General features: G+C 42.6%; 1 protein-coding gene across 1 annotated transcript; it reads right to left on the bottom strand.

Moving 5' to 3' along the window:
• Positions 1-563: 563 nt before the first annotated feature.
• Positions 564-27,891, bottom strand: LOC130115956 (acetylcholinesterase-like). The gene is made up of 10 exons (XM_056283845.1): positions 27,863-27,891; positions 26,129-26,466; positions 17,513-17,747; positions 16,301-16,433; positions 15,847-15,998; positions 15,014-15,200; positions 10,038-10,348; positions 9,670-9,879; positions 5,453-5,610; positions 564-877 (listed from the first exon to the last, which is right to left on the bottom strand). The coding sequence occupies exons 2-10, from the start codon at positions 26,433-26,435 to the stop codon at positions 783-785; spliced, it is 1,788 nt and encodes a 595-aa protein (XP_056139820.1). The 5' UTR covers positions 26,436-26,466; positions 27,863-27,891; the 3' UTR covers positions 564-782.
• Between the last annotated feature and the right edge of the window lie 59 nt (positions 27,892-27,950).

The raw sequence follows: 27,950 nt of genomic DNA on the forward strand, positions 1-27,950 counted from the left end.
GCAGAAAAAAGATAAGTAAACGTTACAAAATGGATACACCCAAAACAAAACACTGAAAAAAACCCCAAAAACAAACCACTTTACATCATCTTAACCCCCACACTCTGATTCATTGATTATATAGTAATGATGAAATAAAACAATTGTTTTCCCTCAGCTTATCTCTCTCTGTCTCTCACACACACACACGCACGCACGCACGCACGCACACACACACACACAATGACCCATGTTAAACTTCTTTCTTTTTCAAAATAATATGGTTGCTTTGGAGGGTTTTAGATTGACATTTCACCAAAACTATTTCTCTCCCAAAGCAAAGAGCTTTTCACTGCTACACTACGACCCGACCTGGCTTTGGTGACAAGTGTACTATTTCATTTCATTTTCGCTAAACAAGAAAAACAAAGGACACAGATTTCTGACAGCCAAAGTAAACATCACGAAGCCAAAACAAATAAAAATCCAGAACAAATATGTAAAGAAAGTACATAGATCTGTACTCTGATTGTGAACAAGTTGAACACCAAGGTTCACAGAACACATTGTGCGTGTGCTGGGAAGTGAATGTATCTGCAGGTCTTGGACATAAAAAAAAAAGTCAACATATTTTATAGGTACGTTGATTCACTTGATATGTTGGGCAATATACACTCATCATAAAAATCTGTTTAAAAGAATGACACCAGAAAAAAGACCAATTTATCGGTTTTAACACGTACATCATTGGTATATATGTTTTTTTTAAACTGGTCTCCTATATGGAGGTTGTCCTTGGTGTTTCAGTAGATTACGGTAACGACCAGTAAAACGAGGAGAAGCACATTGCTGCAGTGCGGGTCAACCCCATTAGCAGACACACATGACTGGAAATCATCTAGACAGACAGACAGGAGAGAGAGAGAGAGAAAGAGAGACATGTCATTATATTCATCACCTCTACAATTAGCATCAGAATATCTTATATATTTGCCTTAAAAACTTTTATATACCAATTGGTGTTAAACTATACTGGACATACTTTCTCATTCTTTTTTTGGGGGGGGGGGTTCCTCCCCAGTTGTACTTTTTGCCAATTACCCCACTCTTCCGAGCCGTCCCGGTTGTTGCTCCACCCCCTCTGCCGATCTGGGGAGGGCTGCAGACTACCACATGCCTCCTCCAATACATGTGGAGTCGCCAGCCGCTTCTTTTCACTTGACACTGAGGAGTTTTGCCAGGGGGACATAGTGCATGGGAGGATCACACCATTCCCCCCAGTTCCCCCTCCCCCGAACAGGCGCCCCGACCGTCCACAGGAGATGCTAGTGCAGTGACCAGGACACATACCCACATCCAGCTTCCCACCCGTAGACACGGCCAATTGTGTCTGTAGGGACACCCGACTAAGCCGGAGGTAACACGGGGATTTGAACCAGGATCCCTGTGTTGGTAGGCAGTGGAATGGACCGCCACACTATAATATAAATCAGTGCAAATATTACATGATGTCAATAACATCCTATGTGTAAAAGAGGTTTTATGAAACATTTAAACGAGCAAAACTTTAAGTCTGGTCATGGGTTGCAACTATACAGGATTCCTGCAATACATATTTTGTTGAATATTAAAGATTGCATTGAAAAAAAAATTACAATACCAACGGATCCAAATACTAAATACTGCCCGTATATTACAAGCAAAACGTGTAATTGCTCTTAATTGGAAAAGTGTTGATGGACCAAGAATTGGTATGTGGGTTAAAGAAATGGCTTCAAACATGTCAATGGAAAAGATAATGTATATTGTTAGACGTAAACAAAGTGTTTTTGATAAAATCTGGGGATTGTTTCTGTACTTCTTAAGACGTAATACTAATGTTGGTAACTTGCTTCATCAAGAACAAGCTCTGGGGGAGTAGAACTACTCTATCTGACTGTTTGTATGCGTAAAAGCAACTGGAAAAAAAACCCACACCCTCTAATCAGTCTGTGAAAGAAATTGTTATTATTATTTTATTTTATTATTTTTATCAATTGAATTTTTATCTTTATAATCTTCTTTAACCCTGCTTTGAATTGTATTACTTGTTATAGGGACAGGGTTATGGGGGGGGGGTAGGGTGAAAATGTTTGCTGTACTGTGCTATTACTTGTTTTGATGTAATTTGCAAACAAAATTCAATAAATATATTGCTTAAAAAATACTGCCCGTATAGCAGGTTAAAGGGTGAGTCAGAGTTAACCAACCCAATCTATTAATGTGTGTGTATGCATTAATGTGTATGTCTGTGTGTACATGCATGAGTGTTTCTGTGTGTACGTGTGTGTGTGTGTGTGGGTTTCTTGCACATCCGGCACTGTGTGTGTGGACACTTCCTTTCGAGGAAGACTGCTGTCTTGTAGCATCTTGTCTGATAATTCTGCAGACTCAGAAGAAACTGAAAGTTCCCCTCCCAGTTTCAACTCTCACCATACCACTAGGTATAATAAGAAGTGAGCAGCTGCTGTGTCTTTGGACAAATTTACCTGTAAATGTGGTCACACATAACAAAAGGATTCCCATGATGCTTCTGCTGGCCTGATGTCCTTGATATCTGCATATTTTGACTGTATGATTACCTCTGCTGACATCCCAGTGATTCAATGGCAAAGAAATGTATGAACCTTTTAGACTATTCTCACATCATGCAGCATGTTTCCGGTCCTACCCACAGACGCCACCCGACTCCTGACATTATGATCTGTAAAGGCCTACTACTGTCTATGCTCGAAGTAAAGATTGCTGATAGCTTTTGTGTGTGTGTGTGTGTGTGTGTGTGTGTGTGTGTGTGTGTGTGTGTGTGTGTGAGAGAGTGTTTGTGTTTTTGATGCAACGTTGATCCCAGAATGGGCTAACTTATCTAATTATACCTCACTGCTTCGGCAGCTGACTATTTTCATAGCTCTTATGAAAAGTTACCTCTACTCTCCCTGTCAGCATGTGATGACTGGGAAGACAGTTTTAACTGCAAGTGAAAGGACAAACTTTCTCCTCCCACAACAAAACATATATCTGGCAGACAAAAAGCCCCCTGGAGAACAGGGCAGCTTGCAAGAGGATCAAGAAGGGACTGTCGGAGGGCCAAGCGCTAAAGATGGAAATGCTATGCTTCAAATCCACTGCGACACAAGACTTAAAACCTAGTATGTGGCTGGACCGTGACTACATTTATTAAACGGCTGTTCTTGTGCGACTCCATTTAAAAGGCGGCTGTTTTGACATCGGTTCTGTGAACAGCTGATGATGCAACAGAAAACTATTCACACTGATTCCTTTTGAAAGAGCAACAGCCAATGGGGGAACTTCAAGTCGGCCGTCCGACCAATGGGGAAACTCCATCACTCACTCACTCAGTCATGGACAACCTCATGTGCAGGGCGGCCCCGCTGTTGTGGTCCAGCCAAAAAGGCAAGCTGCACAGATACAACAAGGAGATTAAATTCCCTTGGCTATGGTTTTCTAGAATAATTGATACTAACAAAAACCAGGCATAAGCTCTTTTCTCCACGATCGCTTATCGTTTAATTCCCTCCTCATTAATTTCTTTTAATATCACTAAATGTGAATAATTGGCAGCATTTATATTGCCGTTTCTGGGTCATCTAAAACATTCAAGCTCTTCCCCACACCACTTATTCCTGGGGGAGGAATATTATGTTTTTTCAACTTTGGTTAATTTTATCAGCTCTCGATGAGGTTGTTTGACAGATTACACCCTCAAAGTGTCTCCTTTACCCCCTCCCATCACCACCCCTGCCTCCTTTAAATTTGCTTTAGCAGCCTGTCTGATATTGTCTTGGATATTGTCAACATTTTCTTGCTATCTGTCTTGTATGAACGTATGAATATGAACATATGAATGTATGTACAGTCTTGAATGACATCTTTGCACAGGGTAAGAGCCTCGAGAAGATTGTATACAAGCGACTGCATTAATATCTGACTTCTAATAATACTAATACCAGTTTTCCATCGGGTTTTTGCACCAACAACGGCACACGCGCACCTCTAGTAAAGGCAGTGATATAGATGCAGACACTCCAGGGTCACATTAAATACAAGACAAAATTAAATGAAACCTGATCCTTTTATGAAGGGAAATGGTTAAACACCATCACTGGAACACATTTCTATCACATTAAGAATATCTCAAAAGTTACACATTTTCACTGCCAGTCAGATTCAGAAATACTTAGGCATGCCTTCATGTCAATCAGATTGAATTATTGTATTTCATTTTTTCTCTGGCCACTAAAACCAGTCCATTAGACAAATGCAGATTATTCCGATGTGGCACTTCATGTTCTTATTCAAACCAGGAAATGTAAAGGCTCCTGTCTCATAAAGATTCAGTTAGTTAGTTATTTGTTACAGACTATGTTTACACATTTTATTTTTAGTATATGGAACATTGCTGACATGCTTATTCATCTCTTGGGTAAACAGGCACCTGCGTCTCTGCATCCATGCAGTCAAATCTAAATGTGGTGAAGTGACCTTCAGCCTGGCTGCTGAAACACAAAACTTTTCCATTGTTTTCATTTAGTTGCATGTGTTTGAATATTTGTCTTTCATTTATTCTGTGACTATTATAATTGTATCTGCTTGATTATTGTCATTCATTTTATTTTGTAAAATCCATTAAGATGCCTTTGGCATTAAATGTGGCTTTATAAAAAATTAACTTGAACTTGCACTCTGTATGATTTGCCTTCAGTAACCACCAAGTGCACAGCATGAACATCAAGCTCAGCACTTGACATACAAACAAACTGGCCCAGGCAGGAAAAAAAAACTTCTTTGCAATACAAATCTTTTCGAAAATAACTGAAGCTGACTGAGATGTCCTTCCCCACAAGGTACAGTGGGTAATTGCTGACTAAATAGTTGAATAACAACCATGAAGATCCTCCTCACATATGTAGCGCATATGTTTAACCAAAAATCACAGTTATGGTAATATGACAAAGCTTGTTATAATCAATTATCAAACTGTGGGGGCTGGATATTGTTAGTGAAAGGGTGCCAGATGTAACTGTGTGTCTGTAAAATGTGCCTGTATGTGTAAGAGCATGTGATTTTGTTAGTGAGCTTAACTTGAGGGTGTAGGAGTGCTAGTCATACAGCATGTGATCAGTGCTCTGTAATGTGATATAAATGACTCTTGCCCCACTCAGACTTCTACATCTCTGGAGAAAAGAATGGGGAGTAGAGTTCCCACTCCCGGGTAGAAAGCTCCATTGCTCCCTGGAAAATTTTGACATATACCCAAGTATTTAGCAAGAGAGAGAGAGAGAGAGAGAGAGAGAGAGAGAGAGAGAGAGAGTGTGAGTGAGTGTGTGTGTGTGTGTGTGTGTGTGTGTGTGTGTGTGTGTGTGTGTGTGTGTGTGTGTGTGTGTGTGTGTGTGTGTGTGTGTGTGTGATATCTAACCTGACACCTGCTGTATTTTAGGCATTAAGTTGTTCCAGAAGTGACACTGCTGAGCTTTCATCATCTTCTTCCTCTCTGGTGGTTCAGAGTTCAAAGTGATATACTCCTTGCAGTCAGGGGTGAACATGGGCCAGTCAGCTCCACCGATGCTTGGGTTTCTGAAAGGAGAACAGTGAAATGGAAAGCAACATAAGTGCAGGAATTTTTAGACAAAGAACATCAAAGGTATACTATGCACAAAAGTAGCTATTGTAGAACTCTCCCAGCCTTCATCTACACGTAATTTCTATTAATGCATCTGCAGAAATGAAATTGATGTCCCAGTTTGCATCTGTTCTACATAAAGCCAGGCAGACACTCTACAATCTCAGTAATCATGTATATTGCGTTAACTCACACTGCATGTTTAAATCACACATTCTGCATGGCCAAAGCCTACGATGTCTATGCACACTACACGTTAACATGAAAAAAATCTGAACAGTTTTGTCCATAGACAATTCCAATAAAGTTTTATTCAAACAATATGGCCACTTCCTTCACTATGCTGACAGTTTCATTTTTAAGTTTTATTTTACATTTTAGCAGCACATTGGCGAAGCGGTTAGCACGGTCGCCTCACAACAAGAAGGTCCTGGGTTCAAGCCCCGGGGTAGTCCAACTTTGGGAGTCATCCCGGGTCATCCTCGGTGTGGAGTTCACATGGTGTACCCGTATCTGCATGGGTTTAACTCTGGGTGCTCTGGCTTCCTCCCACAGTCCAAAGACATGTAGGTCAGGTGACTCAGCCATGCTAAATTGTCCTTGGGTGTAAATGTGTCAGCTCTGTGATGGACTGGCGGCCTGTCGAGGGTGTCCCCCCGCTTGCCGCCCAATGACTGCTGGGATAGGCTCCAGCATTCTTGCGACCCTGAGAGCAGGATAAGTGGTTGGATAATGGATGGATGGATGTTGCCTGATCTCTAGCCACCTCGTCTCCATACAGTCAATCGACTGTACGCACCATGTTGCTATTGTTGGCTCTTACAGGTAATTGCACTGATTGTGGAAAATCAGATTGTGATACCACTCAAACTGCAAGAGAGTAAATTTCTGCCATGCCAGAAATCCCATTGTCCGACAGCCAGATCGTTGATCGTTCGGACAATTCATCCGATATTGCAACCCGCCTAAAATTGCACGTTAACAAGACGATGTCAGGATAGTGTGGCAGTCTATTCTGTTGCCTACCGACATGGGGATCACCGGTTGGAATCCCCGTGTTGATTGGAATCCCCATGTTATTTCGGACTTGGTCAGGCCAGCGTCTTGTATAGTCTGACCTTTGCAACACACGCTGTGATTGGCTGACAGCCTGTCATGTGCTTGATGGGCGCCACGTTGCCTACCAACGTCTGGCTCTGTCATCATGACGTTTCAACGATTGTTCCTGCTTCTTCGGCCCATTTGTAGCAATTAAAGGAGAAATGGTATGTTGTGCGGCATGGGGCTGTTCCGTTCGGCTGGGACAAGGCTGTAAGATGCATCGATTTCCACAGGATGCACACAGGAGGGCAGTTTGGACCGTGAAAATTTGCAGGCTGGGCTGGTCTCCCTCAGCTTATTCCTACTTGTGTTCGGTGAGTTAATTTCAGTGCTTACGATTTTTTGATAAACAAACTTCCCTAGAGCAATCCGAGAGTCTATAAGGTATTGATGTGTGGAAATCAGTAGTATAGCACATCCAAGCCATGTGTAACTGTTGACAGAAATCAGGCAAATGTAAACGGTGTCAGATTGTCATATGGGATGGATTGAGTGACAGGCCTGAGCCTGAGCTGAGGCAGTGTGGGTAGTGTTGAGATAAACTAGGCAAGAGCCCCAATACAGAACTGATACTGCAATGGCTAAACCTCGAAACAGGTACGCCTAATATTTCTCAAGTCTCCTTGTTAATATTGCTCATTATCATTCACTAGTAGCCTACTGAACGTTGCAAAATATGTAATATTGGTACTGATCACCAATTTACCCACCACACCATAGTGTAGTGGATAAAAATTAAAGTCTCTGGAGTAAATTATTTGGGTTGAAATCTGTATGTATGCAGCAGAGGCCCTGCTCAGTGCCTGTGACTGTGTTATGACCGCTGGTGGGTTTCTTCCTGATATCATCACCTTCATCATGGACTGAAAAAGTGAAACACGTTATTACCATAGCCTCTGCTTCTGATCTGGTGTTAAACCACCTATTCTGACTACTGGTACGCAATGATAAAACAATTTCTGGTTCTCTGAAACTGGGATTGAAATGATGGAAAAGCCATAATTTCTGGAACGCTAAGTACTGGTACTGATTGATGTAAAATACATAAAGTGCCTCTCAAAATTATTTATGGAATAGTGTGGCCTTAAAAGGCCAAACCCCTTTCTCAATAGCTTCAATATGTTGTCTAAATTGTAAATCTATTTGTTGTTTCCTCTAAGTTGGGGTCAAAGTCTAGTAATAGATATTAACCGAGTGGTCCATTCATGGTACATTCCACCCACACAACAAGCTGTGAGCCTCATTTTGCCATGTGACCAATTTATAAGGTGACACACAATAGTAATGTTAAATTCTTATTTAATAATACTAAAAAGTGAGGCGACTTTCTGTCTGTTATCTCATTAAGCTGGTCAAATGACTTAAGGCTCATAGCTTACCCTATTATACGGAGTCGTTAATCGTCCTCCTGATTTCTATTACTGCACTTGATCTGTGACCCCCGACTTACAGGAACCTCACCCGGCACCCTATCTCTGTTTTCCCTTATTTCTTTGAAAGTGCGGGTTGAGAGATCATGAAGTGAGCGCGATTTTGAATAGCGCGCATGGGGCTGCTTATCAGTTGGTAGGAAATATGGCGCCCGTGTAGCCAGTTGGCCAGGCTCTCGCTATACACGGCACTGGGTCAGACGTCTCTACAGACACAATTAGCTATGTCTGTGGGTGGGAAGCCAGATGTGGGTATGTGTCCTGGTTGCTGCACTAGCGCCTCCTCTGATCAGTCAGGGCGCCTGTTCGGGGGAGGGGGAACTGGGGAATAGTGTGATCCTACCACGCACTACATCCCCCTGGCAACCTCCTAACTGTCAGGCAAAAAGAAGAAGCTGGCGACTCCACATGTATCGGAGGAAGCACGTGGTAGTCTGCAGCCCTCCCCGGATCGGCAGAGGGGGTGGAGCAATGACTGGAATGGCTCGGAAGAGTGGGGTAATTGGCCAAGTACAGTTGGACCCTACTCTCACTACAGATCACAATGTCATCCATGAACATCATAGTTCACGGAGACTCCTGCCTGATCTCGTCCATCCACCTGTTCATCACCATTGCAAACAAGAAAGGGATCAGAGCCGATCCTTGGATGTAATCCCAGCTCCACATCGAACTCATCTGTCATTCCAACTGCACACCTCACCACTGTCACACTGCCCTCATACATGTCCTGCACCACTCCTACATGCTTCTCTGCCACTTCCGACTTCCTCATATAATACATCTCCTCTCTCAGCAACCTGTCATATGATTTCTTTAAATCCACAAAGACAAAATCTCCTTTCTTCTGACCTTCTCTAGTGCTCTTTTGTGGTATGAAACCATACTGCTGCTTGCTAATCATCAACTCTCCTTTTAACCTAGCTTCTATTACTCTTTCCCATATCTTCATGCTTTGGCTGATCAACTTTATACCTCTGTAGTTGCTTCTTTCTTTCTTTCTTTCTTTTTGTTCCCCCAAATTTTACCCCTTTTTCTCCCCAATTGTATCTGGCCAATTAACCCCGCTCTTCTTGAGCCATCCTGGTCGCTGCTCCACCCCCTCTCTGCCCATCCAGGGGGGCGCCCCGACCGGCCAGAGGAGGCACTATTGCAGCGACCAGGACAAATAGCCACATCCAACTTCCCAGCCGCAGACACTGCTAATTGTGCTTGTAGGGACGCTGGACCAAGCTGAAGGTAACACGGGGATTCGACCCGGCGATCCTGGGTTGGTAGTCAACGGAACAGACCGCTATGCTACCCGGATGCCCCACTTATGTAGTTTCTACAGTTCTGCACATCACCCTTGCTCTTGAAAATCAGTACCAGTATGCTATGACATGTGAACAAAGATGAATTGGCAATAAATATTGGAAATATATGATTAAAATAAATAGATAGACAGACAGACAGACGGATTGATGAATAATGGATTCATACCCTGTCCTGGCAAAGTTGGCCCAATGTTTCATAAACTTTCTGCTCATTGTGACTTCCTCTGGTGTGTATCCCTGGGTTTCATTCAGTGGCACTCCAAAGACAAATTCTATTTCATAGCCATGCATAACACCCATCCATGCTGGCCAGGGGTTGGTGGATGCTCGATGGTCAAACAGATACAGACGGGTTTTACCGCCATGTTTTGAATACCTGAAGAAGAAAATTATCATATTGAGATTTTTCAGCTACACGTAACACTGTACTTTAAAAACAGAAACATGCATGCAAGCATATTTCAAGTTTAATAAAATTTATGACTTTTGAGTCTCCAAAACCTGGATTAAATCTGCAGGTTTCTCCCCCATTACCTGTGTGCAAACTCTAACATAGGACAGGTGAATTGTTGGTCTCCGACCAAGTTAGACATCATGTCTCTATTTTTTGTTCGGTTGTTCTCATCTGCCCAATCTGTGTACTGGAAAATGAACGCTTCCCTGAAGACATCACTGGCTCCTGGTTCTATGAGCAAAGCTCCTTGCAGGAAGTGTTCCCTGGATATCAGACTCTGACCTGTGATGTTAAATCCAGGCATTCCATAAATTAAGAAGTATGATCCTTCATCCTTGTTTAGGCCAAGAAGCACCTCAGTCTTCAAGAAATCACCAGTTTGCAGCAGCTCCTGCGAAAGGATATAAAATTGGTGCTTTCACTTGGGGCTGTGAGATGATGGCCTGTGATTTCAGTGAGCCCAGATCATACTTATGGTAAATAAGTAGGTTTGCAAACCTTTTAGACAAAGAAAAAAATTCACGCAATGAATGTTCCTTATTGATATAAATGAATGTCCATTTCATTACCATCTACCACTATAGTAACACAATAACGATTCAAATCAACTCTCCATTTGTGAAAGCCTTTGATGCTGAAAGCACTTGCAGTAAAGAAAAAAAGTGTCCGTACGACACGTTCCAAGAAAAAAAGCTGCGCATATGAGCCATGAGTTATGCGTATTACTTCAGTCAGCAGTGGTTGGTCCAGCAGCGAGGATAAGGTGGAACTTCCTTTCAACCAGAGAAAACCATCAAAGATGGTTAACTAGCAAAAGGAAGTAATCCAACTTACAGCAGAAATCTGTGAGATTTCCACGTAAATCTTTGGTTGGAACTCATAATATATGATGAATATTATGTGAGGAAGCAACAGAGACAGAGGTGTAACATCATTTTGAGGTTCTAAACCATTTTTGGAGAAATATTGCTATTATCACAGGAATGAAATGGAATTATCACAAGAATGGCATGTTAAACCCAGCACATTGCTGATTCAAATTAATAGAGCCATACTTATATATATATATATATATATATATAATCCAGTGAGTCAAGTAAATTCTTTATGGGACAATACAAGCCTGTTTCATGGCATAAGCAATCATCAGCTATTAATTAGCTGATGATTGACAGTTGATGATGGCTTATGGCATGAAACAGGCTTGTACTGTCTCATAAAGAATTTACTTGACCCACTGGATTATTTTGCTCTGTATTTGTTGAGCACTTTCTCTACCATTGAGTGTTCCTTTTGACAGTTATTTATATATATATTATCCATTATCTTCACCGCTTATCCTGCTCTCAGGGTCGGGGGATGCTGGAGCCTATTCCATCAGTCATTGGGTGGCAGGCAGGGAGACACCCTGGACAGGCCGCCAGGCCATCACAGGGCTGACACAGACACATTCATACTAGGGACAATTTAGTATGGCCGATTAACCTGACTTACATGTCTTTGGACTGTGGGAGGAAACTGGAGCCCCCAGAGGAAACCCACACAGACACGGTGAGAACATGCAAACTCCACACAGAGGACGACCTGGGATGACCCACCAAGGTTGGACTAACCTGGGGCTCAAACCCAGGACCTTCTTGCTGTGAGGCAACCATGCTAACCACTGTGCCACCGTGCCCCACCCATATACGTGTATATATATATATATATATATATATATAATTTTTTTCCGAAACCGTCAATGGTGTTGTGAGAGTTCAACTAATGAGGGGAATATCAGCACGGATACAGGAAAAAAGATTTTGTGCGTCTCGCACTCATCAGCTGCTAATGTGTTTCAACAAAGAATCATACAGTTTACGTTGCCCAGCGTCACGCCTGTAATTTCAGTTGGACAGCGACCAATCAGATGGGGAAACATTCAAACCATAACAACCAATGAGGTAGATACTTACGATGCACAGCAACCAATGGAGGGGTAGAAAACATTTCAACCAATGGGTTAAGGGACTGGGGCTTGTTTTGAAAAGCATATAGGGGCCAGGGCACTGTTGAAATGGTGTACATGAAAAAAATCTAACAAGGTAATTTATGTGAATTATATAGTGGGGTGGTGTTGGAGCACAGTTGGAAGGACAGGCAGTTAAAAAAAATAGTATAAATAAAAAAAAACTCTTAATAAATGTCATGTGTGTATCATCTAATGGGGTGATAATAAAGAAGTTTTACTTATAGTTACAAAGGAGATATTTTTTCGGTGTCTACAACTGGTGGCCAATTCGTTTCTATTATTCAAGGTGGACATATCAAGTCTGCAAATAATAAGATACTTTTCTGCCAAGCACAGGTTACATCTTTTACCCCTAACTGAATATGCACTACTCTTTGCAAAGATTTTCCATGAGACAGAATAACTGATATTCTCGTCTACCAATGACCAAATGTGGCGGTTTAAGGCCGTTGCATTTTTCGCATGCTCATTTCTGAAGCTACTCATATGGACGTTAAACCTAATTTCAAAAGGGCCTTCTGTTAATCCCACGTAAGTGTCCACATTGCAGTTGTCTTCTCTTGTCACCGATGCCTGGTAGATGACTCCCTCTATCTGGCATTTTCCTTCTAGAGGACACGATATCTTAACACGGCATTTGCAGTTGGAGGGGCTTGGTTGTGGTGAGGGGGTCTGTGCCTTGCCCATGATGCTTGCGTTGTGGGATGAAATTAACCTGCTGGACATTTAGCATGCAGCTGTAGCTTATTTTGACAGTGTTTCTGTTGAACATTTTCCTCAGTTGGTGGTCGGGGGTAGAGCACTCATCCAAAAGCGAGGTTTAACGCCCATATGAGTAGCTCCGGAAATGAGCACGCGAAAAATGCAGCGGCCTTAAGCTGCCACATTTGATCATTGGTAGACAAGAATATCAGTTATTCTGTCTCAGGGGAAATCCTTGTAAAGAGTAGTGCATATTCAGTTAGAGGTAAAAGATGTAACCTGTGCTTGGCAGAAAATATTTTATTATTTGCAGACCTGATATGTCCACCTTGAACAATAGAAATGAATTGGCCACCAGCTGTAGACACCAAAAAAATATCTCCTTTGTAACTATAAGTCTTTATTACCCCCCCATTAGATGATACACATATGACATTTATTAGAGTTTTTTTTTAAATATATTTTTTAATATTTATCTGCCTGTCCTTCCAACCTTGCCCCAACACCACCCCACTATATACTTCACGTAAATTACCTTGTTATATTTTTAATGTACGCCATTTCAACAGTGCCCTGGTCCCTAAATGCTTTTCAAAACAAAACCCTTTCCCATTGGTTGTAACGTTTTCTACCCCTCCATTGGTTGCTGTGCATCATCAGTATCTACCCCATTGGTTGTTATAGTTTGAATGTTTCCTCATCTGATTGGACGCTGTCCAACCGAAATTAGGGGCGTGACACTGGGCAACATAAACTGTATGATTATTTGTTGAAACACATTACCAGGTGATGAGTGTGAGATGCACGAAACAGGCATGTACTGCAATGTATTAAAATCTTTTTTCCTGTATCCGCGTTGATATATATATATAAAATCTACTGATATATTTTCGTAAGGTGTGTGTGTGTGTTAGTTAGTGTAGATAGCGGGACCGAAACTAAAGCATTTATGATCCTAATTCTTTTCTGGAGGTGGTAGGTAATGTCTCAGAGAGTAAGGGAAAAATACCAGAAAATTAAAATTATGCATTTTTCTAAAAATGGCTAAAAAACACTTCTCGGCATTTCAGATGATTCTGAGCATCTTTGATTTTTTCACCTTTATAAAAAACATTTTCTGGGACTTAAAAATGTTTTGGTATTATGCAAAATATATGCATTTTCGCAAAAACGCACTTATGATTCTTTTTTTTTTGGGAGGTGGTAGGTATTGTTCCAGAGAGGACCAGAAAATAGCAGAAAATTAAAATATAATTATAATAATTATGCAAAATATGCATTTTCTAAAAATGGCTAAAAACCACTTTTCTCGGCATTTTCAGATGATTCTGAGCATTTGGGGGGAGGGAGTTGGAGTGGGGGGGGGTTTAGGGGCAGGGGGAGGCGGTTAGCTGGCAGCATGAAGAGGAGGGAGATTTAGACGGGTGGCTAAGCAAACCGCTACATTGTAGCGGGGTTCTTCTATATTTTCGTAATGTGTGTGTGTGTGTGGTGTTTGTGTGTTAGTTAGTAAGTGTAGATAGCGGGACCGAAAACTAAAGCATTTATGATCCTAATTCTTTTTGGAGGTGGTAGGTATTGTTCCAGAGAGTACGGGAAAAATCCTAGAAAATTAAAATTATGCATAAATATGCAAAATATGCATTTTTTAAAATGGTTAAAAACCACTTTTCTCGGCATTTCAGGTGATTCTGAGCATCTTTGATTTTTTCACCTATATAAAAAAAAATTTCTGGGTCAGAAATGTTTTGGCATTATGCAAAATATGCATTTTTGCAAAAATGCACTTATGATCCTAATTTTTTTTGGAGATGGTAGGTATTGTTCCAGAGAGGACCAGAAAAATAGCAGAAAATTGAAATTATAATGATTATGCATAATTATGCAAAATATGCATTTTCTAGAAATAGCTAAAAACCACTTTTCTCGGCATTTCAGATAATTCTGAGCATTTGGGGAGAGGGAGTTGGAGTGGGGGGGGGTAAACCACTTTTCTCGGCATTTCAGATGATTCTGAGCATTTGGGGGAAGGCAATTAGCTGGCAGGATGAAGAGGAGGGGGATTTAGACAGGTGGATAACCAAACCGCTACATTGTAGCGGGGTTCTTCTAGTATATATATATATTATATATATCATAAAACATGTATATCAACAAAACTTGCTCATCTAATAGCACAATTCATATTCAGTTGTTAAATATGCTTTGATAAGCATGTATATTGCATCAATGTATGTTTCTGTAACCATTACCTAATGTAACAAAGCATGTAATTATGCTGTACACACACACAAACACACACACACACACACACACACACACACACACACACACAAAGTTTACTTGTGGTGTCTTTGGTAGGAAGATCCCATCAGTGTTGGGGACGAAAGGCAGTTGTATGACTGAAGGATCAGTGACAACGTCATATTGCTTAGATATGATTTTTTCAGGTTTAATGCCCTGCAGGCATGACTGCAGATTGTCTGGAGGGGACAGGGGGCATCCCAGCAGTTTCCCCAAGTTCATGGCCCTGTGAGATAGGGGGAAAGAATGGCCAAAAATAAAGATGAAAGAAGAGAAAAAGGAAGGAAGGCAAGGAGAATTGAGAGAAAGGGAAGAACAAAAAACAAAGAATTGGGGGAAAATGAATGAACAAAGGAACGGGGGAAAGGGGATGAGAGATGAAAAGAGGACTGAGGGGTCATGAAAGAAAAGGAGGGGATAAGGTTTGAAGGTAAGACATCAGGTTGAAAAACACAAGAGAAAGAGAGCGATAGAAAGAGCCATTGTGTGGGGAAGCACCATTTGGTGTGCATATTTGTACCACAATGAACATCATAACACCCACAGTTAATTGATTTTCTTTATAAATCTGGAAAGGAAAAGGTCAAATACTTGTTTCATGTGAGTCATATCGTCTATGAAAAAAAATCATTGGCAGGATTATACTTGCTGCCCGGTAGATAGTAGATATCATGAATTAAAGACTTTAATGGTGGTCAAACAACAAAATAGGTCCACTGATAGTTAAACAAGAAAAGAATGAAACGAATGGATTGAATATGATGGCTATTTGGTTAAAGAGTTAACCAAAGATGGGTGACTGAGCCATAACATTTGAGCCTTATAAAGCCTAATAAATGAGTGAATTAACGAATAAATGACAAACTGAATACCTTTCCCAGGCTTCTTCCTGACTGACCGTGGCCCAGGGTGTATTAGGGGAACCACTCTGCATCACAGCCCTATGGAAAAGGCCTCGGCTGCCCGGGGAGAGCAGCTGAAAGCCTACAGACGCTGCGCCGGCGCTCTCCCCAAACAAAGTGACCTGGGTATAACAGCAAAACTAAAGAGGACTTTTCTTGTTTTTACATCTTGTGTCGATTATATTCTAAAACAAACGAAACATGCACTGCCACAAAAACAGAAATGCGTTCATGCATTTTGAATAATGAAAGAACCTGGCAGTGGTCTCCAAACTTGCTCCTCTGCAGAGCTACTGTCCTGTCAGTTTTTAATCCACAGTGAAGTGGCGTGAAAACCAACAGGACGCCAGCTCTCCAGAGGACCAATGTTGGAGACCACTGCTGTAAAATAAGGGGGATACAAAACGGTCAAAAAAAGTTACACCTTTGAGGCGTCACCGCCGAAAGCAGCGATGTTGTCTGCCACCCAGCGGAGGGCCAGCTGCTGGTCCAGAAGACCTGCATTGCCGCGGATATTCTTGTTCTCCGGAAGTGAGAGGAAACCCAGAGCTCCAAGCCTGCAATTTATCAGAACAACAATTGGAAGCTTGAATGGGACGTTTTGATAGCACCTGTGACAGATAATAGTCCACTAAAGTTTGGGAAACTATAAAAATCCTCTATTTATCATCCTATTTTTCTAGTTTGTCCCTTTCAATTCAGCTCTTTGCAAGACGGACTGACAGGTCCTGTATGGTAATGGGTTGTGGTTTAGCGTCGACGGGAAAGGCAGCGTGGCTCGTGGGAGAGCAGACATAACAGGGAGGCTGATTAGTGATTGGCCTCAGGTGTGCCAAATTAACAGCCTGATTTACATACCGCAGTGATGCTGGGTCCCAGGCTGACTAACAGGACACAGACGGAACACGGAATGACAGGAGAGAGAGAGAGAGAGAGAGAGAGAGAGAGAGAGAGAGAGAGAGAGAGAGAGAGAGAGAGAGAGAGAGAGAGAGAGAGAGAGAGAGAGAGAGAGAGAGAGAGAGAGAGAGAGAAGCCAGGCGTCACTTTTAAATACGAAAGTGGGAGAGCAGCGCCAGTATCGGAGTGAACTGGCCCATAAGGAGTGAAGGAGACATTAGTAAATAAAAAGCCTATGTTACCGCCTTAAACTGTCCTTGCTCCCATCCGAACGTCTCCCGTGACCAGTCATGTCACATCCTGCTTCTGCATTTGGGGGGATTTCTACCTATCAGATAGTCTCAATAGGGAAAATAATGTAAGTCTCATAAGATGCCTCCATTGTGCATGAGTTCGCAAAGGCATCTCATTGCTTCAAAATGGGGCCTTGTTCACTGCACATTGCAAAAGATTGCAATCTACAAAGACAAATCATTATGGGCTGCATAATGCTGTATTAACTAAATTTTGCAGCATCGGTGACTTGAACTGCATAAGGTTGTTTACCTGAGTAACATTTCTACTAATAGGAACTACATATTACTTTCAGAACAAACTCTTTGCCAGCAGTCCCATCAAGGTAAGCCGACATGGTTTTCTCAACCATAACACACCTTAAATGTTGCCACACAACCACTTTGCACTCATTTTGGTCCAGCTGTTGTTATGCAACCCCTGGTACACACTTCCACAGCCTCACCTGTAATTCATGGACACCACAACAACGCCTTCTGATTGGCTCAAAAAGCGCCCATCATACAATTCAAGAGAGGAGGTCCCCGTGACGAACCCGCCTCCATAGATCCAGACAAAGACAGGAACCGATGGCAGACGGTGGAAGTGGGTGTGGTTGAAACGTGGGGTCCAGACATTGAGGTAGAGACAGTCCTCACTCAGGGGAGTGTTGGGGTTCCACATCTCTGCCCCCCTAAACCCTGGCAGGGGTCAAAATTAAACATGGGAGGTAAAAACTAAAAATTGTTAAGTTGTCTGTTGCTGAACAAATGATAACGTGTATGTGTTTAACCCGGTCTCATGCCATTACACACTTTGGCGTGATACTGGGCTGCTGTGTTAGTGTCAGCATCTATGTGTGTGTTCCTCTATTTGTTTTTGTCCACGTGCATTGTTCACAATGATCTACAGCAGGGGTCGGCAAACTATGGCACGTGTGCCCACGGTGGCACGTGAGGCCATTAACACGGGCACAGAGCAATACAATAAAATATTTTTTTATTCTTTTTCTGATAAACATTTTTAATATAAAATATAGCTTAATGGTGAAATAAACGAACAATTCAAATTAAAACAACACTGAAATAATTAGTCTCACCGGGTGACTTTGACAGAGAGCGCACATAAGTGACGTGGTCTATCAACCCCTCCTCCCCCTCGCTGTGATCTGCCCACTAGCGCGGCATTACATACAGCGGTGGTGACAACGTAGCATTAAAAAAAAAGCTAGCTTATCTTTTTTTATGTCAAGAGCAACTGACGATGGCAGAAGCAATATTGTCTAATATTCGCCTCTTTCAGCCGTCTTGAACAAACGAATTCGGATTTGAAAATGTGTCGAACTTCAAGTGTAAAACGTTATTTTGATACAAGGCAGGAGAAAACCTTCAATGATAAGGCTGATGATGATGAATCAACCAAGAAGGCATTGGCCCAGTACGGGAAGCAAAGCAACGTGTTTACAGCCCCATATGCCGCCAAACACCAAGCTACAGAGGGCAGCTGTAAAGTCGTACGGTGCATTGCTTAACTCGGGAAGCCATCCGATGGAGGGTGGCGCGTTGGGTTTCTTAATATTCAACTATTGATGAGCAGGACGACGACTGTATTTCACTCTAGCTTTATTGTTAGCCAACTCATAACATGAACACTGGACATTGTGCTTCCGCGCTAACTGTCTGGAGTCCACTTTGACCTCGTGACGTCACTTTGACAGTCTCAATATCATTGGCTTACACCACATCTCCCTTTTTTAATTGGTGTGTTAACAGTTGATATTTGCTTGTGTTCTTACGTATAACGTGAACATTCAACATATCACATTGTTATCTTGATCATTCAACATTCACATTGTTTTTCTGTCTTTTAGTCCTACACATTCAAAAAATATAATTCAGTCCTTTTTATTTGTCCTTTAACCAACAAACTATACTTACAGTCCTTTTTGTTCTCACAGGTTCAGTCTCTCTGGTTTGATTACCTGTCTGTCTGAACTGGTTCTGACTGTGGCAGGGGAGGCCTGTGAGTACCTAGAAGTTGACACAGTTTGAGTAGATGCAGGAACAGCTGGAATGTCAAACTCCGGCGCTGTTCCTGTCGGGTTTCTTCTCTGTGCTCAGCTGCAGGCATAGGCACTAGGTGGTGTCAGTTCCTCCTGATCGTGCCATGAGGCCCACTGACTAGGTAGTACCATGGGATGTGGTGTGCAGATGTCACTGTGCCTGGCATCTTTGCTAGCTTCTGTGATCCACACGTGATCTCCTGGTGACAGTTTAGTAAGATTCCTCACTCTGTGTCTCTGATCAAAGTTCTTTGCGTCCAGCCACCTCTTCTCCCTGTTTTTCTGCAGGATTCTCCTCAGATCTGGAAGAGCTGGCTCCAACACTGCTAGAAAGGTAGGTATGATGGTGCGCAGATGTCGCCCCATAAATAGCTGTGCTGGGCTGTAACCATTGATCAGTGGTGTAGCCCTGTATGCAAGTAAGGCTAAATAGGGATCTGTTGCTTTCTTTAGCAGGTTCTTGGCAGTTTGGACTGCCCGTTCTGCTTCCCCATTACTCTAGGCAAACTTGGGACTGCTTGTCACATGTTCAAAGCCGAAGTGTGCTGCAAGGATTTCATGTCATGCCCATAAAACTGCGGCCCACTGTCCGTCACTAAAGCCTCTGGAATGCCATGTCGTGCGAACATCGATTTCAAATGTACTATCACATCTGTAGACCTTGTTGTACCTAACATGGCTATCTCTACATATCTAGAGAAATAGTCAACTACTAGCAGGTAATCTCTGCTATTCAGGGAGAATAGGTCTGCACCCAGCCTCTGCCAGGGTCTTTCCAGTAATTTGGCTGGTATGAGTGGCTCTTTCACATTTGCCCTCTCTTTGATGCATGCTCTACGGTTCAAAACTAGCTCCTCTATTTGATTGCTAAGCCCAGGCCACCATACTGTCTGGCTCACACGCTCTCTGCATTTGACTACCCCCTGATATCCCTCATGTATTGTCTCTAATACCTGGTTTCTCATTGTGGACGGGATAACCAACCTCGTGCCTCGTAGCAGAAGTCCCTCATGCACACTTACAACTGCTCGCTCTGACCAGTAGTGTTTCACTGCTCCCTCGAGCTTGTTGCAGTCTGGCCACCCCTGTATGCAGTATTGCATGACTTGAGTGCACAAGTTGTCATTCCTCAGCTGTTCTTTAAGCTCACTCAGATAGTGGTTGCTCGCTGGTAGGCTGTCCATGATTGAGTCTACACATATGTTGGTGTCCTCCATCAGCTCTCCATTCACGCGAGTCCCGCTGTCCTTCAGAGGCGTATGTGATAGCGTGTCGGCTGTGGTGAGTCTTTTCCCTGGAACATGTGAGATGAAGAAGAGTATCTCATGAGCCGCATCCAGAATCTCTGTATCCTTGGAAGAAGAGCATCGAGTGGTTGTCCTCCCAGCAGGCTCACCAGTGGCTTATGGTCTGTCTCTAGCTCAAAATGCAGACCAAGGATGAAGTCACTGACTCTTTCACATGCCCAGGTCAGAGCTAGGGCTTCTTTTTCCACCTGTGCATACCGTTGCTCCGTGGTCATCAGCGATCTGGACGCATATGCCACAGGCGACCAGACATCATCATGTTTCTTTAGCATCACTGCCCCTAACCCATATGATGAGGCGTCGGTTGAGATCTTCAGTTCTCTGTTGGGATCATACAGCTGGAGAACGGGTACAGATGAGAGTTCCTGTTTGATACTGGTGAATGCATTTTGCTGTTCACGTCCCCAGACCCACATGTTTTTCTTGGATAGCAAGTCTCTCGGGGCTTTGTCTTTCTCAACTAAGTTAGGGATGAACTTCCCGAGCTGGTTGACCATGCCAAGGAAACTCCTGAGCTCACTTGTGTTCATCGGCTGTTCCATCTGCTGTACAGCTCTTGTTTTGTCGGGGTGTGGTCTCATCCCCTCCATTGAGATGATGTATCCCAGGTACTTCACTTCTCGTTTCCCAAACTCACACTTCTCTGTGTTGAGTGTGATGCCTGCCTTCTGGGCCCTCTCTAGGACTGCATGTACTCTTGCATCATGTTTTTCTTGAGATGAGCCCCATACGAGGACATCGTCCATATGACAGACGACCCCTTCGAGACCCTCAGTGACCACTGTCACCATCCGGTTTTGAAAGTGTTCCGGGGCAGAAGCAATGCTGAATGGCAGACCGTTGAAATCGTAGCGCCCAAATGGGGTGATGAACGTCGTGTATAGTGCAGACTCCTTTACCAATGGAATCTGCCAGAACCCCATATTTGTGTCCAGCTTGGTGAAAAACTGCTCCTGCAAGCATGCCAAGGGTTTGGTCCACCGATGGAAGAATGAACTTCTCTCTGCACACAGCCTCATTGAGAGGGGTCAAATCCACGCAGATGGGGCCTCATCTTTTGTTTTCTTTGGTGCTACAACCATGCCACAGTACCAGTCTATAGGTTCTTCAATCCTACTGATCACTCCTAGCTGCTCCATTGGTTGGAGCTCCTTCTTGACCTTTCCCAGCAACGGCACAGCACCCCGCCTTGGCACTTTGAGTGCAAAAGGTTTGTCATTGGGTTTGAGTTTGATCGTGTATTTCTTTTGCACAAGACCCAACCTCTCACAGAGCTTTGGGTAGGTCTCCTTCACTGTGTCCAAGTCTATGCTACCTACTCTGGCCACTAACTTGAGTTTAACTGTGGCTGGTCTGCTCAGCAGGGATGTGTGCAGGTTTTCAACCACGAACATTTCCTTCATGGCAGTCCTGTCTCCATAGCACAGTACTTCTTTGGTGGCTCCTTTAACTACCAGTGGCGCTCGCCCTGGTCCATACAGTGGTTTGCTTACACTGGCTAGCTTGTGCCCTGTGACTGTCTGTACTATCTGCTTATACACCTGCTCTGGTATGACTGTAATGTCAGCACTCATGTCAATCTTAAACCTGACTTTGGAGCCTCTTATACTGATGTCTACAGTCCATGGATCATCCCCTGCATCTACAGTCCCTAGGAATAGGCCAACATCATCGTCTTCTGGGCTCTGTGCAGGACACTGAGATTTTAGATGAGATGGTGTTTTTCCACATTTGAAACACGTACTCTGTTCCTCTCCTCTATGAGGTCACTGCTTCAGTTTAGCATGTCCTTTGTTTTTGGACTTGAACTGTTTCCCTTTTTTAACATGCACAGCATCCATGGTGATTTTGCTAGCATTTGCCGTTTTACCCCTTAAGTCAGTCTGTTGCCTTTTTATTTCCTCAGATTGTCGCGCCATATTGATGGCTTTGATCAGTGTTAGATCTTTGTCTAGTTGCATTCTTTCTGATAGTGTCATGTCTTTAAGACCAACAACTAATCTGTCCCTCAATAGTTCATAATGCAGCTTCCCATACTCGCAGTTTTCCGCCAATGCATACGGTGCTGTGATAAACGAATCCACTGTTTCTGATGCCTGTTGCACTCTCTTGTTAAACCTAGCTCATTTGTAAATCACATTTTTCCTCGGCACGAAGAATGCATCAAATCCTTGTCTGACTGTGTTATACTGCTGCCGCTGTTGTTCTGTCAGATTTAGTCCTCGTAGCACATCATCTGCCTCTTCTCCCACACAGTAAACTAGTGTGTTTACCTGGTTAGCTTCTGATGAGTTGTTCAGATTACTTGCAAGTCTGAAACGTCCAAATCGTCTGATTCACTTTTCCCATTCCCATGGTTTTGAGAAATCAAAAGGTTCTGGAGGATTTATTGTAAACGTCGTGGTCGGAGGCACAACATTATCCCACAGCCGCTACAGCTGCTCCCACCTGTGCGTCCATGCTTCTTTCGCCGTCGTCGACAAGCTAGCCATTTCACAAAATGCGCTTAGCCTAAAAGCTTCCTCTCTACTTGTCCTAACTTCACTCAAAGTACTCCCGCTTCTGACACCATGTCGCGTTGGGTTTCTTAATATTCTACTATTGATGAGCAGGACAATGACTGTATTTCACTCTAGCTTTATTGTTAGCCAACTCATAAAATTAACACTGGGCATTGTGCTTCCGCGCTAACTCTCTGGAGTCCACTTTGACCTCGTGATGTCACTCTTGAAAGTTTCAATATAACTGGCTTACACCACAGAAGGTAGCCTATATAAAGGAGGCTTTTACTCTGCAGCTCGCAGGTCATATTTGATGGGTTACCAAACAAAGACACGATCATCAACAAAATCAAAGAAATGCCTGTTTCTGTAAAAACTGTAGAGACGCATTACAGACATGGCTGAAAACACAAGGCACAAGCAAACTGTCGTATTGAAAGATGCGTTGGTATTCAGCGTAGCTCTTGAGAGTGTGGCTGTAAAGGACGTTCTATGTCTAGCAGTGGTTACCAGATATTGCGACATATAAGGGTCGCACTAAATCAGCAAGATTAAATTAATTTTCTTTTGTGCCCTAGTAATTTTCATCTGTGTGTATGTGTGTACTGAACGGAGATCCTTTGGAGTGAGGGAGCATGGGAGACAAGCAGCAGCGATAAATAAATAAATAAATACTAATTATGAAAATGAATTGGCACTCAGATCTAATTTTTCTTTTCTTTTTCACTTTGTAAAGTAGCACGCGACATCCAAAAGGTTGCCGACTCAATAAACTGGTCATTTGTCTTGTCTTTTAGAGTAAAGTGAAACCGTTGTCCCTGAACACTTGCTAAACTTAAAATTTACTAGTGTTACAGCTCACCTTGGCATTTCTGCTTTTTGTATTTTGCATTTAAAAAATGCCATGATCTATCAGGGATGGGCAACATGATCCAGAAAGGGCCGGTGTGGGTGCAGGTCTTTGTTCCAACGAAGCAGTTACACACCTGAGTCTGCAAATCAAGGTCCTCAGCAAAGACTTGGCTGACTAATAGAATCAGGTGTGTATGTAACTGTTTAGTAGGAACAAATATATATATATATATATATATATATATATATATACACACACACACACACACACATATATATATATCGAAAAAAAGGTTTAATACATTGCAGTACAGGCCTAAAAAAAGTTTTAATACATGCAATGTATTAAAACTTTTTTTTCCTGTATCTGTATTGATATTCCGCTCCTCATTAGTTAAGCACTGATAACAACACCATTGACGGTTTTGGAAAAAAATACTATACGCACACACACACACACACACACACACACACACACACACACACACACACACACACACACACACACACACACTATGGAAAACAGTGATTTCTAAATTTACTTTGGCTTATATTTCATTGAAGATAGTATGGAGACAAGATATTTCATATTTTTTTGTCTGGTCAACTTCATTTCATTTGTAAATATATATCCATTCCTGCCATTCAGGCCTGCAACACATTACAAAAAAAGTTGGGACAGGGGCAATTTAGGGTTAATAATGAGGTAAAATAAATAATGATGTGATTTGAAACAGGTGATGTCAACAGATGATTGTTATCATAATTTAGTGAAAAATCAGCATACAGGAAAGGCCTAGTCTTTTAAAAGCAAATATGGGCCAAGGATCGCCAGTTTGCCAACAAATGCATAAGGAAGTTATTGGAATGTTTAAAAACAATGTTCCTCAAAGAAAGATAGGAAGGGATTTGGATATTTCCCCCTCTACGGCACATAATAACAATTAAAAGATTAAAGGAATCTGGAGGAATTTCAGTGCATAAAGGGCAAGATCACAAGCCTAACCTGAACAACCATGCTCTCCGATCCCTCAGACAGCACTGCATCAATAACCGTCATCTATATAGTGTAAGCAATATGACCCCATGGGCTCAGGATTACTTTGGCAAACCTTTGTCAAGCACGACAATATGTAGTTACATCAACAAATGCCAGTTAAAACTTTACCGTGCCAAAAGGAAGCCTTATGTTAGCCGTGTCCAGAAGCGTTGTCAAATATTCTGGGTTCAGAGGCATCTGGGATGGACCATCACACAGTGGAAATGTGTATTGTGATCAGACAAATCAGTATTTCAGGTCTTTTTTGGAAGAAATGGAGGCCGTATGCTCCAGACCAGAGAAGAAAAGGACCATCCAGACTGTTACCAGGAACAAGTCCAAAAGCCAGGGTCTGTTGTGGTATGGGGTTGTGTCAGTACCCTTGGCAAAGGTAACTTACACTTCTATGATGGCACCATTAATGCTGAAACGTGCATGGAGATTTTGGAGCAACATATGCTGCTTTCATGGCGACATCTTTTCGAGGGATGCCCATGCATATTTCAACATAAAAAATAAACCACATTCTGCACACATTACAAAGGCATGGCTGCAAAGGAAGAGGGTGCGTGGGTGTTGGACTGGCCTGCCTGCAGTCCAAACCTGTCCCCAATAGAGAATGTGTGGCACATTTTGAAATGCAAAATCCGACAATGAAGATCCCGTACTGTTGCACACCTTAAGACTTATTTGCAGGAAAAATGGGACAATATTACACCTGAAACACTTCATCACTTGGTCTCTTCAGTCCCTAAACCTCTTCTAAGTGTTGCAAAAAGGAATGGCAACATTACAAATTGGTAAATGCTTTATGGTCCCAACTTTTTTTGAAATACATTGGAAGAATCAAAATGGAAACAAGTATTCATTTTGAAAAAGCAATACAATTCATGAGGTAAAACATCAAATAAGGTGCTGTTGTACTGTTTTCAATGTAATACAAGTCAAAGATAATTTACAAATCACTAGAGAGAGCAAGAGAGAATATTGAAAAACAAATAAGTTTACATTTAAAAGAAAGTTTCACACTTCTAATAAAGTTAGAAGTACAGAGAGAACTGTTCCATAGCAGTTCCTGGACACCTACATGATCCCTTCTGCCCATACAGTACATGGTTCCACTTATATTTCTGTTGTGGACACTTACAAATACCTGCTTATGGGCTGTGATCAGTATTACACAGTCCCTGACAACTATGTATACAAATATCTAAACATTCATGTTCCTCTTTTGTCTGCATGTCTGTGTTGGTGTGTTGAGGTAGGCTGTATGTATTTGCCAGTGTTGCAACTTTCCATCTGCAAAGTGCACGTGTCCTACCTGGAAAGAATGTATCCAGTAGCTGATAACAAGAGTTTGGGAACTTTGTGGCACGTCTCACCCCATTCCATGACCCTGCTGGTTCTGGGGGTAGGAATCTTTGTTTCCCCAGAGGTGGTTTTCCATAAGGTATTCCCAGAAATGCTCTGACCTCACCTCGTGGAACGGACAGCACCATCCCTCCAATTTTCCCATTCCTGGTGTTGATGATAAGATCATTCTGCGTGGCAGGAAAAACATGGAGCACAAGGAGCAACAGTAGAAGAACCGGGAAGGGAACGCATTCAAGTCGACTGGTTTTCGCCATGGGGAATAAAACCTGAAATTGGAAATACACACTACATATTGACATGTGTGTATGTACACAAACACGTTCACACACACACAGACACACACACACACACACACAAACGAGAAAACAGTTGATACAAGATATCACGTCCTATTTTTGTAAACAGAAGAACAGGTGCACACTGGTTTAGTTAAAGTCATTGTTTTCACATTAAAGAAATAAATGCCGAGGAGGTGTTATACAGCAGATATGTTGCCCCCATACGACTTTTTTTTTTGTACATTGTAGACAGGTGCACAGCAAAATTGAAATTTGATAAAAACTAATAAGACATATGCTGATTCTCTCACACACACACACACACACACACACACACACACACACACACACACACACACACACACACACACACACACACACACACACACACACACACACAAACAAACAAACGTTGGTACTTCTGTACTTGTTAGGACCCCCGTGCATAACCTTAAACATTAAACCCAAGTCCTAACTGCAAAATAGATTAAAGAAGGGAGGACCAGCCAAAATGTCCTCACGTGACAAAAATGGCTTCGCTCTTACAGCTAAAAACTCAAAACTTGATGCTCAAAAATGTAGCTTGACAAACATACACACACACATACACATGTGCACACAACCGCTGCATACTTCAGTCAAAGCAGAATATAAATATATATATATATATATATAGAGAGAGAGAGAGAGAGAGAGAGAGAGAGAGAGAGAGAGAGAGAGAGAGAGAGAGAGAGAGAGAGAGAGAGAGAGAGAGAGAGAGAGAGAGAGAGAGAGAGAGAGAGAGAGAGAGAGAGAGAGAGAAAGGGAAATAAGACAAATTAATGGAAATCAGGCTGTAGATTTCTGTTTGGTTTCTCTCTATAATCCATATGGACAAAGGTTTTGCTCCCCCTATGGCATTGCATAATAACCCACGGCCCTATACATGAACTATGTGCCCCCAACCTGCCTCAGTAGATATAAAAAGACCAACACAGCGACTCAAACGGGTGGTGGTAGTGGCGAATGAGCCAGCCACACTATACCTGCTCCCCCTCCACAGATTGGACCGTTTTTGCCCTCCCACTAAATTCTTCATTTAGAAGCGTCTAGTGATAATCCTTCCTTATTTTGAACCATTTTAAGGCCATCTGCAGCTTTAAAGGCATGATATGGTAGCCCAAAGATAGCGTCTTCACAATGTTTTTTTTTCCTTTCTTTTCGTTTCCAAAAGAAGGTTTTAAAGACCAAAGTCCAGCGGCCGTAAAGCTCAGCGTAACGCTGCGCGGACGCGGACGCGCCGGCGCAGCGCGGCGGCGTGCGCACAGCCGCTCATACGGCGGAGGAACAAAACCACCAGCCGCAGCAGCGCTCCAACCTGCCGTTATCTAGGCCCGTGTAAAACAGATTACATGACAGCTTACCTCCTCAGTCAAAGTTAAGTCTCCCCCAGTGAATGACCTCCTGTGGACCGAGGAGCCCAGGAGAGGACGCAGAATGGGAGAGAGGGTG

This window comes from Lampris incognitus, chromosome 7, assembly GCF_029633865.1.
Source record: "Lampris incognitus isolate fLamInc1 chromosome 7, fLamInc1.hap2, whole genome shotgun sequence".
NCBI lineage: Eukaryota > Metazoa > Chordata > Actinopteri > Lampriformes > Lampridae > Lampris > Lampris incognitus.